This window comes from Ciona robusta, chromosome 2 (genome assembly GCF_009617815.1).
Source record: "Ciona robusta chromosome 2, ASM961781v2".
In the NCBI taxonomy this organism is placed as follows: Eukaryota; Metazoa; Chordata; class Ascidiacea; order Phlebobranchia; family Cionidae; genus Ciona; species Ciona robusta.
Window position 1 is genome coordinate 6139252 of NC_143236.1, and position 13802 is coordinate 6153053.

Here is a 13802-nt window from a genome sequence, read left to right on the forward strand (position 1 = left end):
TTATAGGCATAAACGATATTTGATTTTAAAAGTAAAATAAGAAGTCACATAAGTACTCGTAGTATCGGCCGAATACTCGTATTAAATGTTTTATTATTATCTATTTATTTGTTATATCATTACATACTCTATTACCATTGTGTATAACATTATCACTTACTCAATAAACTCTGAACAAAATTTTACAAATGCTAGTGAAAGTGAATGTACCATGAATAAAGTTAAACGTTATACACTTTGTAGCGCTTGGATACAGTCAAGTTCACCCCAGAGAGTTTTATCTATGATAGAAATGATTGATGATGGTTTTTTTCCTGCCGGAGTGGTTGAAATTTTAGACATCGATGTATTTGGTCCAGCTTTGTACTGGCGGTGAGTAATTTTGCATTCAAAAAAGACTGATTCATGATGTGGCTGGCGCACCTGCCTCTAGCCAAGGTAATTGTGTTCGAGACTCGATGCTGCTGTCATTATAGGTGTAGCACAACGGCACGTAATCCCACAATGTGTATGTGTCCTTGGACTGTGTTAGTCGCTAAACACTTAATCATTGCGTGTTCTTCATTGGCGAGCGAGTAAATTTTAATTGATTATTGTCGTGCGGCGATGTAACAACGCATAACAACAAACAACGCATAACAACGGTGTAACAACGCATGTTACTTACTTCGCAACTTGCAAGCGGACGAGAGGTGCATGCGAAAAGACACCCGTGTTATAACTTTCTTATAACTTTACGAAGATAATAAGTAATTATCCCTATCGTTTTTGCTTTAGTTATTTCGTTAACATTTTTTTCAGAAAAAACTTTTCCGCACCGCACGAGTTTGCAATTCCTTTACCTTTCGGAGCTCGATCTTTGGCGTTCGACAGAAAACGGTTTTTCATTGTACGTGATGGGGAGGTTTACTCAAAGAACAATCTCTACCGTAATACAGATTACGTGCTCTTTGGGGGATACCTGTTTTGGATAGAGATGAGGATAAAACAAGAGGAGCAATGCGACATCAATGGGTTGCGGCCCGGATTCAATTTTCAAAATAATCTAAAACAAGGAACAGTAAGCAGGTAAATTTCACGCACACAGTTATAATAAATGTATGAATGTAACTTACTTTATCCTCGCGTGGCAGGAAAATGACAGTCGTTATAACACGAAGGTTCTGTTTCATTCACATCGTACCAACCTATAGGCTACCATGTATGTTACTTTGTGGGTGATTGCGAGCAACTCGTATGCGGGGACAAGATGTATGAACAGAACATTTATGTAATAACGACTGTCGTTGCCCTTTTACGCGGATAAACGAACCATCATTCATTTATTTATTTATTTTTATTACTTCTTCTTTTTGGAGGTATAATTTATAAATATATGTATTGACACAGCAGCGCAGCTGGACGGTGATTCTAAACATGTTTGGGTATCTATGCTTTAATCCGATGGCCCAATACGCTTACTTAGCTTCTCGGCCTGTAACTATATTCCAAAAACATCGCATTTACTGAATCGCATTTATTGACCGTTTTAAATTTGTCGCTGCGTAATAGGGAAATATCCAATACGTAACTGGGGAATACCCGTAACATGGAAATACCCTAAGAAAGATTGACAAAACGTCTTTTGCTTTACCTGCAGATATAACTCTAATTTATAAATGTTTTATTTTTAGCACACCCGAACCAGGTCTCTGCTCAGCTGCTATAGATCCAATTTTCTCCGAGGATAGACTAAGCATTCCAATAGAAACTATAAGGAGAAATGGAATGCTATATTTTGGGGAGGTTTACAATAAATTCAAGTTAGAGCACAGCGATGGAGACTTAAGTGCAGTTACTAAAATGTGGAAAACATGGGATATGGTATTGATAAGTTTATTTGTTTTTTTAATGGCTGCTGCATTAGGATGGTTGTATACGTGGTCGGCTTGCTTGCCTGCCTGCCTGGAGTCCAGAGGTTTGATACATATTTAAAGCGACTAGCATTGTAGACATTTGTGTTGTTTTGTTAAACATTTAATAGCAATTGCCCCAAACCAGTGCTCCCTTATTGGTTGTCAAAATTGTTATCCAGACGTAAAAAAATTCCACATCAAAATAATTAACTGAAAAGTTGCATACCTGATAACTCATACTTGGGCAAGGCCTGTGAAACATAACACTCCTGTTATAATGACTGTCGGTGCCGGTCACGATAAATAATCACCAACAAAGTTGGATACGTGGTAACTTATAAGGAAGCACAAGGTGTATAAACAGAACAACTCTGTTATAATGTCTGTAGGTGCACGCCACAACAAGTTGTATTCTTACATTCATTTAGTTAGTCTAACACGATTAATGTATTTCCACCAGTACACAGCTGAAGGACAAAGATTTATATCCATTCACCATACCACTGAATTTGAATCCATTTCCCGGACAGGCATTCTCTCCAATTACCAAGTAGTTCGCATTCCCAATAATCGTGCTTCACCCCCCACTTTACTTTATGCCTACAATGAGGTTATACGTTGGACCACTCTGACGTCATTCTACATTAGTAATGACTTTATATATGTTGGCCTTGGTTTGGATGGCTCAGTGTATGTGAGATCAACCTATTTTGACATCATTGTAAAGGTATTGTAGTCTCTTACTGCAAATAAGGCATTATGTAGGTTAACTACCGTCATTAAAATCCTATAGTGAGGGCAATTACATACACACCTTGTAGAAAAGTGTAAACTTTAAACATTTGGGGGTCTAAGTTACTCTGTTTGGAGAATCGATTATTAAATGGTTTTTAAATTAGAGCACATACCATCTTGGCAAAAATGCCCAGCCTAGCAGCATCAAGCTTAGATACCATAGATGGACACACATACATTATTTGTTGCTGATAACAAACCATATAAAAACCTTACTTTCTTTTTAAGTAGAATGAATCAACATTTGGTGAGGTCTATTTGCAAATCGTGTTTAAGTTTAAATCCTAAGTCACTTTGGACCCTGAAGGACTTCTTACTAAGTTTAGTTTTAAGGTTAACATTTTATTAATTTCTGTTGATTTAGATTGACAACCTACCTCTGCACTTGGAGGAACTCACGTTCAGCCACAACAGTATCATTGGTGTGGACATCCGCAATCAACTTCATACTTCTAGTGATTTTATACAAGGTGAAACTATATAGCCTGGTTATTATGCGTGTGAAACGAACAGTCTGCGCAAAGATACAACCTGTAAAATATTGTTCGATTTAAAAGAGATGTGCTGCAGATATGGAAAATTTTAGTTTTGTCGTTTAAAAAACCTGTATATTTACAGTTCACTTTAAACACACCCTGTTAAATAAGCAGATGGATTTGTAGCAATATGTTGTGGAGATACGAAAATTTTTAAAATATGTGTCAGAAGCTTAAAAACACAGATTATTTTGTTCACCCTTCTTTTTACTGTAGAATATATTGTTCCTCATGTTCCTTGTGGTGATGGCTCTGTAGCAACACCTGGTGGTTGCCTAACCTACTATGACACTGGCCAGCAGATGTCGCACAGCGAGCAACATGCTACCTGTCAAAGTCTTGGTGAAAAATTTCAGCTCCATTTATCCGATGTTCATCACCACTCAACCATGAAGACAGCTGACAATTGTAAGTTATATATCTAGGTGTGTTCATGTTTGGCTTATATGCTGAGCTGAAGCGAATTGGATTCTTACCGAATCCTAAATCGGTGGTTTTAAATGAATATAAACTTCTAAACACTTTCTCGAAAGAATTTATTAAACCCTTCAATTTCCTATAGAATCTTAAGTTCGAAACATAAATATATATACATTACAATTTCCCTGCCCTCCTTTAAAAACACAAGACATATTCAAACAATTATGGTTCGGATAGAATCCAGTTTAAGAATCACATCTAAGTTGACAGTGATAAAAAAATTGTGTCATTAGTGGTAAGGTATCTGCAAGCAGCATGAAATGTCCTGTAAATTAAAAGCTGCCTGCCCATTTGTCTTCTCTCACATTTTTTTCAAGAGCATGTTTTGAAATAATCTTTAAACTGTTGAATGTTTGGATAATGGGACAACTCTTTCCTGTATTCTGTTCCTCTCGTATGCCAAGGGCCTCACTTAGTAATGTAACAAAACTCTCTTTATATATAATGAAGCAGAACACTTGACTAATGTTTTCCTAGACTGGCACCGAAACAAGAATGGCCGAACCTACCTTTTTAGTCAAGAGGTTCTAAGTCATGATGACGCCGAGCTGAAGTGTTCATCACGCCCTTCTTTGAGTTCAATGTCGCATCTTGCTGTTGTAAACGATGATGAGCTAAATCTGTTTATGTATGAAAGGTTCAAAACTAATATGGGGGACTTGAGGTGGTTATCAATTGGTTTCCATGTTTGGGTTGGTGCATATTGCGACTGGCTTGGTGACTGGATGTGGTTGGATGGCACCAAAGTATTAGATGTAAAAGTAAATGATGTTACAACTGCTTCTCCAACTACTTCATTCTGGGCAACAGAAGAACCTGTCACTGCTGCTGCACCAACAACAGCTCGTGTAACAACTGGCGCTAGTTTGGATAAGAGAGAGTGCTTGGCATTAAGAAAACTATCCAACTATACGGAGCTTGAACTGGTGGTTATAGATTGCATGGAGGAACATTATCACATATGCGAGCAATGTAAGAAATTGTGTAAATCTAAATTAGTTCTTTAGGACATTTTTTGGTACCAACATATTAACGTCATTTCAGATCTCCTTAATCAGGTTGAATAATATTCAAAGCATGTATATTGTATCCTACTCTGAAAAAAAAGATGGCAGTATTGGCGAAATTTGCAATAGGATTGATTTTAAATTTATATTTTTGTTAGATGAATATTTTGAAGAATACTTTTACGATGTAAACATCACCCTCACGCTGCCATACCCGGGATATGATGCCAGGCCTTCAGTTTTCTACCTTGGTGAAATTGCGTCTGTAACCAATGCACCCCATAAACGCTGTGGAAATTTGTGCCATGCTGAGGCAGCGAATGGATGCACAATGTTTACTTATTTTGAAAGAGCAGGGTAAAAATAGCAATTCCTAAATTCACAGGGACATTTAAAACAAACTGGAAATTTTGCACTGTAATGCTTTAGACAAAAAATACTTAACAACAGTTGATATAAATATGTTGTTTACGTCCTGATGAAGTTTAATACTTCATGTGATTCTTAAGATATGCTGTGACCTGTTCTGTTGATTAATGATAATGGCTCAATGATAAATTTACCCACCAATAATAGCGTTCTGTAACATGCTCCATAGTCTATACTTATTAGGCTTTTTTCTGAATAAGTTTACCATTGTCTCCAGTGTCAAAGTTGTAACTACTTTATAGGAATGGAGCGTTTGATGGTCATTGCTATGGGACAAATATACCTACAGATACCAACTTTACTTCTTCATTAGCTGCCAGTAGATCCAAAATCAGTGGAATAAGGAGAATATCGTCGCGTAAGTTCATTTAAAAATAAAATTTATTAAAAAAATTGTTGTCATTATTTTTTGTTGACGTTTAAATTAAGTTTTTGTTATTGTGTAATCAAAAGCTAGGTAAAATGTTATGTAATCATTTGTGTTGATGTATATGATTTATGATAGAGTATTTAAATTGGTTACACCTTTATCTTTAAAAAACCTGTAATATTTATGCATGCTTTAACGTGGTACCCTTTTTTTTCAGCCTCAGTTTTCATTGGAAATACTTCAATTCCTTCAGAAATTGTTTACAATACAACTGTAAAGTTGGGTAGGTATTTTCTTTCATTCCTTAGGATCAGAGCAGTTTAGTGTAGTTTAAATACTCAGCTTATATTTAGTTTAGGAATCCCGACACATAAATTACTGCTGGATTTGTTTGTGTAATTGTAACTGAATTATAAGACTGCTTAAAGTGTGTACATATTGTTAAAAGCAAAATAAATACATAAAATTAATTGCCAACACATTTACATTTATGTCAATTCGTAAGCGGACACAAGGTGTATGAAACAGAACACCTGTGGTATAATGACTGTCGTTGCTCCACCAAGCGAAGATAAATGAGTTTATTCAAAAAATTCATAGAAACATTTTCTTCCAGATATTGAATCAATTTATAATCTGGGTTGTTGGAATAAGGTACAACACAGTTCCCTATCAAGTTTGGAAGCCAGGCATGAAGTTTTAGATACACCTGTCAGTTCCCGAGCCTATTCGTTTGAAAAATGTAAAACTGCAGCTAAAATACTTGGCATGGCCCAGTTTGCATTGCAGTCTGGTTTGTGTTATGGATCTCAGTTTAATGATGACTCATACAAGAAGGCTGGGAATTCAGAGCAATGTAATGCCAATGGTAATGGTGGGACCAGCTCTAAGCAAGTGTATGAAATTCGTAAATATGGGTTTGGTAAGTAACTATTTGCAATTAGGAAATTCAAGGTTGTTTATTTAATGGTTCGTTATGGTGCTAAATTCGCCTTTTTAAAGGTATAAAACGTTAGAACATAGTGGTCACTGAGATTCTGTCAAAAATATTCTTTTTTTAAATATTTTAAAAACTGTTTAAGCCGTGTGTTTTTAAAAAAGAGACAGTGGAAATTTACAATTTATTTTTTTAGTTTATTTACCCAGTATTGTTATAAATTAAAATTAAGTGTTTCCATTTTCAGAAATTGGAGGTTGTAAACAAGTACTGTCTCGAATACAGTGTGGATCATCTGGCATCACTGAAGTTGACTGTGTTGCAAAAGGATGTTGCTATGACAGCCAAGGGATAATCAACTGTTTTCAAAAACTGATACCAGCTAAAGGTGTTTTGATTAATCTAAAATTCTTATGGTGGTATTCTACAATACAGCATAGTGTGCTAAATGTTGGAAGAGCTTGTGTTTAATTTTATTTTTTTAAGCATGAGTTTTTTTTTAATTTCGAAAGATTTTACATCTTAAGAAAAAATATCAAATAAAGGCAGCCATGGAAATAACAAAAAATAATTTAATATTTCCATAAATCAAACTGTAAATGTAAGAATACATTTATTCATTTCTCCTTAGTTGATTTATACAACCTTGGCTGCTGGAAGAACCCAGGAAATGTTTCGATTCCAATGATTTCTTCGTCATACCTTGATGGGGAGGACCCAGTTGCCAAGTGTTTACTTACTGCATACACTAATGGTTTTCAAGTATTTGGTGTAGACAGGACAGGGAACTGTTACTCATCTGCTGGTGCACTTTCAGCATATAGAAACATAGGCGTATCCAGAGACTGTACAACTGATGGTCTTGGGGGTTCAAATTCAGTGCAGGTTTACCATATACCATATATCGCAGGTAATGGTTTGAATGTGCTTTTCTTTCGTAGAAGTGTGGGGCTGTTTTACTATGCACATGCTTTTGTTTTTTGGCTTCAACCGTTTTTTACAGCTTGTAGAAAGCTATTTGCCTCTTGCTGGTTTTGCTTAAGATATGCTTTGGCTTTTTAACAACTAGGAAATGCCTTTTAAAATTAATTCTTAATTTGGGCTTTTTAATAATTCTTCATTAAAACAAATTTTTAATAATAAAACAAAAACTTCTGTCATTCATTTGAAAAATAGAAATCACAGAAGAAGTGTTAGACCTGGGTTGTTGGTACCACAATAACAATGGGCCTGTTCCACACATTGAATACTCGGTCCCTGAGCTAAGTGGACCATATAGATTTCGAGTTAATGCTTTTGAGAAATGCAAAAATGCTGCAAAAATGTTTGGATACAAAGTCTTTGGGCTCAAAAATGGTGGAAAATGTATAAGTTCTGCCACAGCTGGGGAAACATACATGCAGCGTGGAACTGCTTCTACGTGTCAAAGTGATGGTTTGGGGGGCTCATATGGTGTTCAATATTATGAGTTGATTGTAAAAGGTGATATACATTAGTCAGTCCACTAGCTGCATTGTTATATAGCGCAGCACATAAATAAAAAACTAAACACTTTTAGTCAACTACACTAATGCAGATGAAAAGGTTATAAACAAGAACTGTATAATTTAATATTAAGAAATACTGTATAACACGCCTGATGCACTCTGCCGGCTTAGCTAAGTAGTCATATTATATAAATTAGATGGATGGAAATGACAAACTTACTAACATTTTTTGTAATAGAATTGCAATACTTATAGCAACATGCCTTTTTGTGCACATGGATTGCCATTTAGAATATTACCTTTGGATTTCTGTAATTTAAATATGTGTTTTTCTCTTGTGTGTGGAATCTGCTGCTTTGCCATTATTTGTATCTTCCTTTTTGTGCATGAATATAACCTAACTCAGTGTTTTTCTCTTGTGTATCTTACATTAGGAAAATTTATTACCAAAGTTTTTGCTTAATGTTTTGTTTGCGATCAATCAAGTAATTTTTCCTAACAATAACACTGCATGGAAAGTATTTATCCAATTAAAAGACAACCCACTTTTGGACCACAAACCAATGGTTTAAAATTTTTTTAATCATAATTTTCATTGGAAAATTTACAACTCTGTAAATAAACCTCACTTTACCAGGTGATATCATCCAGTATGGCAGCGGACCATTCACTTTCCGTGGCTTAGAAGACTTAACACGAAGTTTACATGCTAATGCGCTTGGACAAATTGCCACTAACATGTTCAGCTCTCAGCTTTATTACAGCATTGAGCCAGGATTGTCGGGCGCAACCGGAACTGTGTCATTCAAATCTGCTTCAGAAAGAAATTCTTATATCTCATCAACATCAAGCCTCGCTCTCAGACTTCAACCTTTTGAAGATACACCTGAGTTTAATAATGCAGCTAGTTTTGTAAAGAGTGAAGTATCTGGCGTGGTGAGTAGTGACACAGTTTTATTTGTGACACTAGTTTCATTTTTTTTTTCAATGTAGCCCATTAATTCTCTAATTCTTTCTTCAACACGTTAATAAGTCATGGAACTACTATTATGTACAGTATATTCTTAATACCAATGGCTTAGGATTATGTTTCTTTGGGAAAGACGTTCAATAGTAATTGCTTTAAGTAGTCACCAATGGGTTATTCAAATTGTCTACCATACAGAAAAAATATAAATAATCTACAGAGTTACATTCATGACCACTTGTAAACAGGCACGTGTATATGAAATAAAACATTCCTGTTAAAACTTCTGTGGCTTTACCAGGAGAATATAAATAAGCACTCATTCATAAAGTTGTCCTTCCATGTAACAATAAATAGGTGGCTATCTTTTGTTTTGATGCCTGTAGCATAGTTGGTTAGCGCACCTGCCTTGAACCCAGGGGTAATCAGTTCGTCGCTGCTTCTATTGTGGGCGCATTTGTCCTTATGCAAGACACTTAATGGCAATTTCTCCAACCCAGTGGTCACTAATGAGTTGTCTGATTTATCAGCCGCACATAAAAATGAAAAAAATCCCTAAAAAATCACCTACAAAGTAACATACTTGGTAACTCGTAAGCTGGCTGGAGGTGTATGAGCAGCGGGTTTTATAATGACTGTCGTTTTCCGGCCACGCGAGGATAAAGTAAGTTACATTTATACATTCACTGATAATCTCCATTTTTAGAATGTCTACACATATGAGTCAATAAACTTTCCTGGTAACTTCATCTTCATTGGTAGTAACAATATCAATCTACAACCAATCCCACTAACCACTTCACCGGCTCCAAATGTAGTGTTTACACCCCCAACACCAGGAAATTATATCCATAGTTTATATTGTAAGTAAAATCTGTACAATTTTTTTTTAACCAAGTAACTACACACACTTGTGGAAAAATATATAATTCAAATTTTTAATAATTAAAAAAACAGATTATGTTTATTATGCCTTTAGCTTTATATTCAGTGAAGGATCATATTAAGTTGAAAAACTTTTGTTTTATGAACTTTATTTTTATTTTTAATAACTTACACTACTCCTTAGTACATGATAATTGCGAAACAAGACCCCACCTTCGAATAAACTGTGCAAGTTCTTCAATAAATAGAGAGCAATGTTTATCAATGGGTTGTTGCTGGTCTCCCATTGCCCATTTTCCTTGGTGTTTTAAACGAAGGAAAAGTGGTAAGTTGTTATTTCAATGACTGTAAAGTTAAGTTTAATACTTTCGTTGTATTTGTGCATAGATGACTGAATCATTGTAAATTAAATTAAGAACCAAACAATTTTCAGTGCTGAGTAACTGTGGTGTAAAATCACATTTTTGTTTTTTATCAAACACATGGGATATATTACTATTTTTACCTACAATGTATGATAGTGATCATCTAAGTAAAATGCTATTTTTTTATTTTTTTGTTATTAATGTATAGTCATAATACTAATTTCTCCAAAAAATGTGTTTTTTTTTTCATGCACAGCAATGTCAGATTTTCATTATAATACCGTTTTAGTAGTGGTAAACCATTTAAAATTATACCTCACTCGTTTTACAGGTCCATCGTTTACCAATGATGGCTGGCTTATGAACCCATACACCAGTTACCAGTATGCAACCATAAGAACTGGTGGTACCCAACCTATGGAGAATTTTCGGTGGCGGTGTATGGCTGAGGGTGGGGATCTAGCTTATGCAGGCATTCTGCATGAAAACTCTTACAAGTAATTTAATAATTGAATACAAGTAAATAATTCTTTATCAGGAAAAATGGCAGTCGAACACTGGTGTAGTATTTTACACGCCAGATGCCTGCTATTGAGTTACCATGTATGTAACTAAGAGGTGATTATTTTTTTGAGCCTAGAATTTGGATACTCTTTCTGTGTTTTCAGTGAAATAAATTTGCTTGTAGTTTCTGTAATTGCCCTTTCAATATATTTTAAATTAAAAAAGATATGAATGGGATATATTACTATTTTTACCTGTATAACAGTTCAAAGAGTGTTATACAGTTCAAAGAGTGTACAGTCTTTATGCATAAAAGGTGTGGCTGTCCACCTATCTAACGCTATCATTGAAAATCCTTTATTACACTTTCAGATATATCTCAGAAAAAATTCTCCTAAATGACGAATTAATGCATACACATATATTCCTGGGGTTAACAGAATCAGGAGGTCAGATTTATGGTTTAGATGGAAGTACAGGATGGACTAAAACTGCCTATCTAGATGATGATGAAAGCTGTGTGTTTATCCATGAAACTGATTTACTATGGCACGATGTTTCATGTGCTTACAATGGTTATGTGGGTCTTTGTCAAAGATTGGATGGTGAGTTTCTCTTTATATTTTTATGTGGTGGTAAACTTATATGACTGTCCTATTTGCACACCACACATGAGGACTTCATACACTTAGCCTTTTCCAAGCTGTCAAGTGTGTAACTGTAGGTGTTTTTTCATACTTTATATAAATCCTAGTGACCAGAAGGTTAAAGGAATTACAGCTATTTGTTATGCCTGAGTACACAGCCAACATTCTATGTTAGCATGTGCTTTGAACCAGGCATCTCTAAACAAAAGAACTTGCACAGTGTTGCACTGCATCAACCACTCAGCTAAAGACTTAATTTTTCTCTGTTGTATATTATTTTAACTGTAGTTTTAAAACCAGTGTTTTTTTCCCATTAGCTGCATGTGATGTAAGCCCTGTACAGCGAGTGCAATGCCACCCTGATATTCCATTCAATGCATCTCGGTTTGATTGTATATCCAATGGTTGTTGTTACCTTGAGCCTATTAATGGAACAAACGTTTGTTTTAAACGGCAAAAGAAACGTAAGTAGCACAAATATTTTTCACTTTAAAAATATCTGCCATTTCACACATGCTTTTTATTTTTTTAATTTGAAAAAGAAATTCTGAATCATACTGTTATAATATCAAAAGTAAAACTTAATAAGTTTAGGCCAGGTCAAATATTTTTTTTCTTTTTTTTTTATTTTACTTCTTATTACTGTTTTTCCTCTTTTCTATACAGTTCCAAAATACAATGACAGAACTTGGTGGAAATCTCCCAACAACACGTACGAATACGCAGTGGTTAATTCAAATAACATGCTGTTCGGTGAAGCAAAACTTTTCTGTTCGGAACGTGGCGGTGACATTGCATACGCGGGGATGCTCGAACCATCTGTGTTTGGGTAAGTCGATGTTTGACAATTTGACGTTGGTTTTTTATAAAAATATGAATTTGTACTGTTTTGTTGATTTAGCAGTAACGGTTTTATTTGTTTGTTTTTAACAAATTTTTGCTGCCTATTCCCTTCTCTACATTGTTTGATATTCATATCTGTATTTAAAAAGATAAATCAAAAATTATTTTATGTACTTAGTCACCGTTTAAACCTGATGACATGCTTTTGTATGAAAAATGTAAAATTTTAATTCACTTATATTGTTTTGCCTCATGCTAACAAAGTGTTTTGACCCAAAAATAGAACCAAAAATATTCTTTTATTAGCTCAACTATTTTCAATTCTTTTTTATTCAAAAACAAATAATATAAATGAAGGCTCAGATATTTTTTTTCTGCCAAATTATTCCAGATTAATTTGGAGTAACGTCATTTATTCAACTGTCTCAAATTTGGCATGGGTTGGTGTCGTACGCAATGGAACTAATTATCTTGGTCTGGATGGTTCAAATGGAACAATAAATTGGAATACTCCACATCCATCTGTCTATGACTGTGTGGCTGTTAACACTTATAATAACAGGTGGATGAATATGGATTGTGAAACCACGTTGGTGAATCAAGTGCTTTGCCAAAGACCAAAATGTGAGTCTTTTATATTATCACTTATTTTGCTATGCGCAAGGGGTGAAACGTGAAACTTATATTAAAAACACGAATGTCTTGCTAAACACTATATATGGTGGCTTTTGGCGCTTGTTGAGAAGTTTATTTTTCTTCTTTTCGTTGTTTTAAAAATATTATCCTTGTTTTTTAAGCGATAAATCACAAATATGTAGTGTTATGTTACCTTGTTTGCAAAGTTATGAAGCCAGAAATTTAACCAATTTACTTGAACTGTATATCCATGTGCATCCAGGTTATAACCTACTCTAGTTGAAAGAAACAGTTAAAGCTGCACTGATGAACCTTATCTATATGGAATATAATACCATATATTCGTGCATTCTTTTTCACCAAACTTTCTTTCAGTACCAGCTGAAGTAAAGCCTCCAACCAACACAAGGTTTGTATGTGAAGCTCCACTGCCTCCTATGTGTGACAAGTATTCACACCGATGTCACGAACACGCGCAGTGTGTAGGGAATACTACTTGGTACACTTGCAACTGTAATGAAGGTTATACTGGAAATGGAAAGGTAAGATTTTATAAAGGAAATTTGCGTCTAAAACTTAATTATCTTACACTTGACTAAAAAAACACGGATTAGGACTTTGAAAGATTGTGTATTTATTTCGATTTGGTTGAGTATTAAAAATTCCAACATATTTATTTTTTACACAGATTTGTTTGATATATTTTATTTTTCTTTATTTTTTGATATGCTATTTTTGATATCAGTTTGTGGATAACAGTATATGTAAGTGCTACTCATGTATTATTTATTATAAACCCCTATTGCTAATTACTTAATATAAAAAACCTTAGATTTGTGTTGAACTGGGGAGTTGCCCTGAAGGTTGGGCAACTTTTGAAACATCATGTTATCTGGTACAGGTAAGACTTTAATGATTAACTTGATTAAACAGATATATTTTATTACAAGTAACGTAATATAAGTATACGTGTTGAGTTCTTCGATCATAGCATCAAAGAATAATTAAAAAGCAAATAG

General features: G+C 34.6%; 1 protein-coding gene across 2 annotated transcripts in view; it reads left to right on the plus strand.

Moving 5' to 3' along the window:
- Window positions 1-816: 816 nt before the first annotated feature.
- The window catches only part of LOC149740594 (uncharacterized), a 50778-nt gene continuing 37792 nt past the window's right edge, over window positions 817-13802 (plus strand). Inside the window, exons 1-23 of one of the 2 annotated variants that reach the window (XM_089872658.1) lie at window positions 818-1068; window positions 1674-1863; window positions 2356-2622; window positions 3055-3160; window positions 3443-3634; window positions 4184-4678; window positions 4872-5070; window positions 5385-5500; window positions 5730-5795; window positions 6129-6434; window positions 6697-6837; window positions 7081-7359; window positions 7626-7931; window positions 8574-8872; window positions 9610-9766; window positions 9973-10113; window positions 10485-10650; window positions 11030-11262; window positions 11622-11768; window positions 11971-12133; window positions 12539-12771; window positions 13159-13325; window positions 13616-13684. In XM_089872658.1, coding sequence (XP_089728784.1) covers window positions 977-1068; window positions 1674-1863; window positions 2356-2622; window positions 3055-3160; window positions 3443-3634; window positions 4184-4678; window positions 4872-5070; window positions 5385-5500; window positions 5730-5795; window positions 6129-6434; window positions 6697-6837; window positions 7081-7359; window positions 7626-7931; window positions 8574-8872; window positions 9610-9766; window positions 9973-10113; window positions 10485-10650; window positions 11030-11262; window positions 11622-11768; window positions 11971-12133; window positions 12539-12771; window positions 13159-13325; window positions 13616-13684 — 4530 coding nt within the window. In that variant the 5' untranslated portion in view covers window positions 818-976. Of the gene's footprint in view, window positions 1069-1673; window positions 1864-2355; window positions 2623-3054; window positions 3161-3442; window positions 3635-4183; window positions 4679-4871; window positions 5071-5384; window positions 5501-5729; window positions 5796-6128; window positions 6435-6696; window positions 6838-7080; window positions 7360-7625; window positions 7932-8573; window positions 8873-9609; window positions 9767-9972; window positions 10114-10484; window positions 10651-11029; window positions 11263-11621; window positions 11769-11970; window positions 12134-12538; window positions 12772-13158; window positions 13326-13615; window positions 13685-13802 lie in introns of both variants that reach the window. The other variant, XM_089872657.1, reaches the window with a different exon arrangement.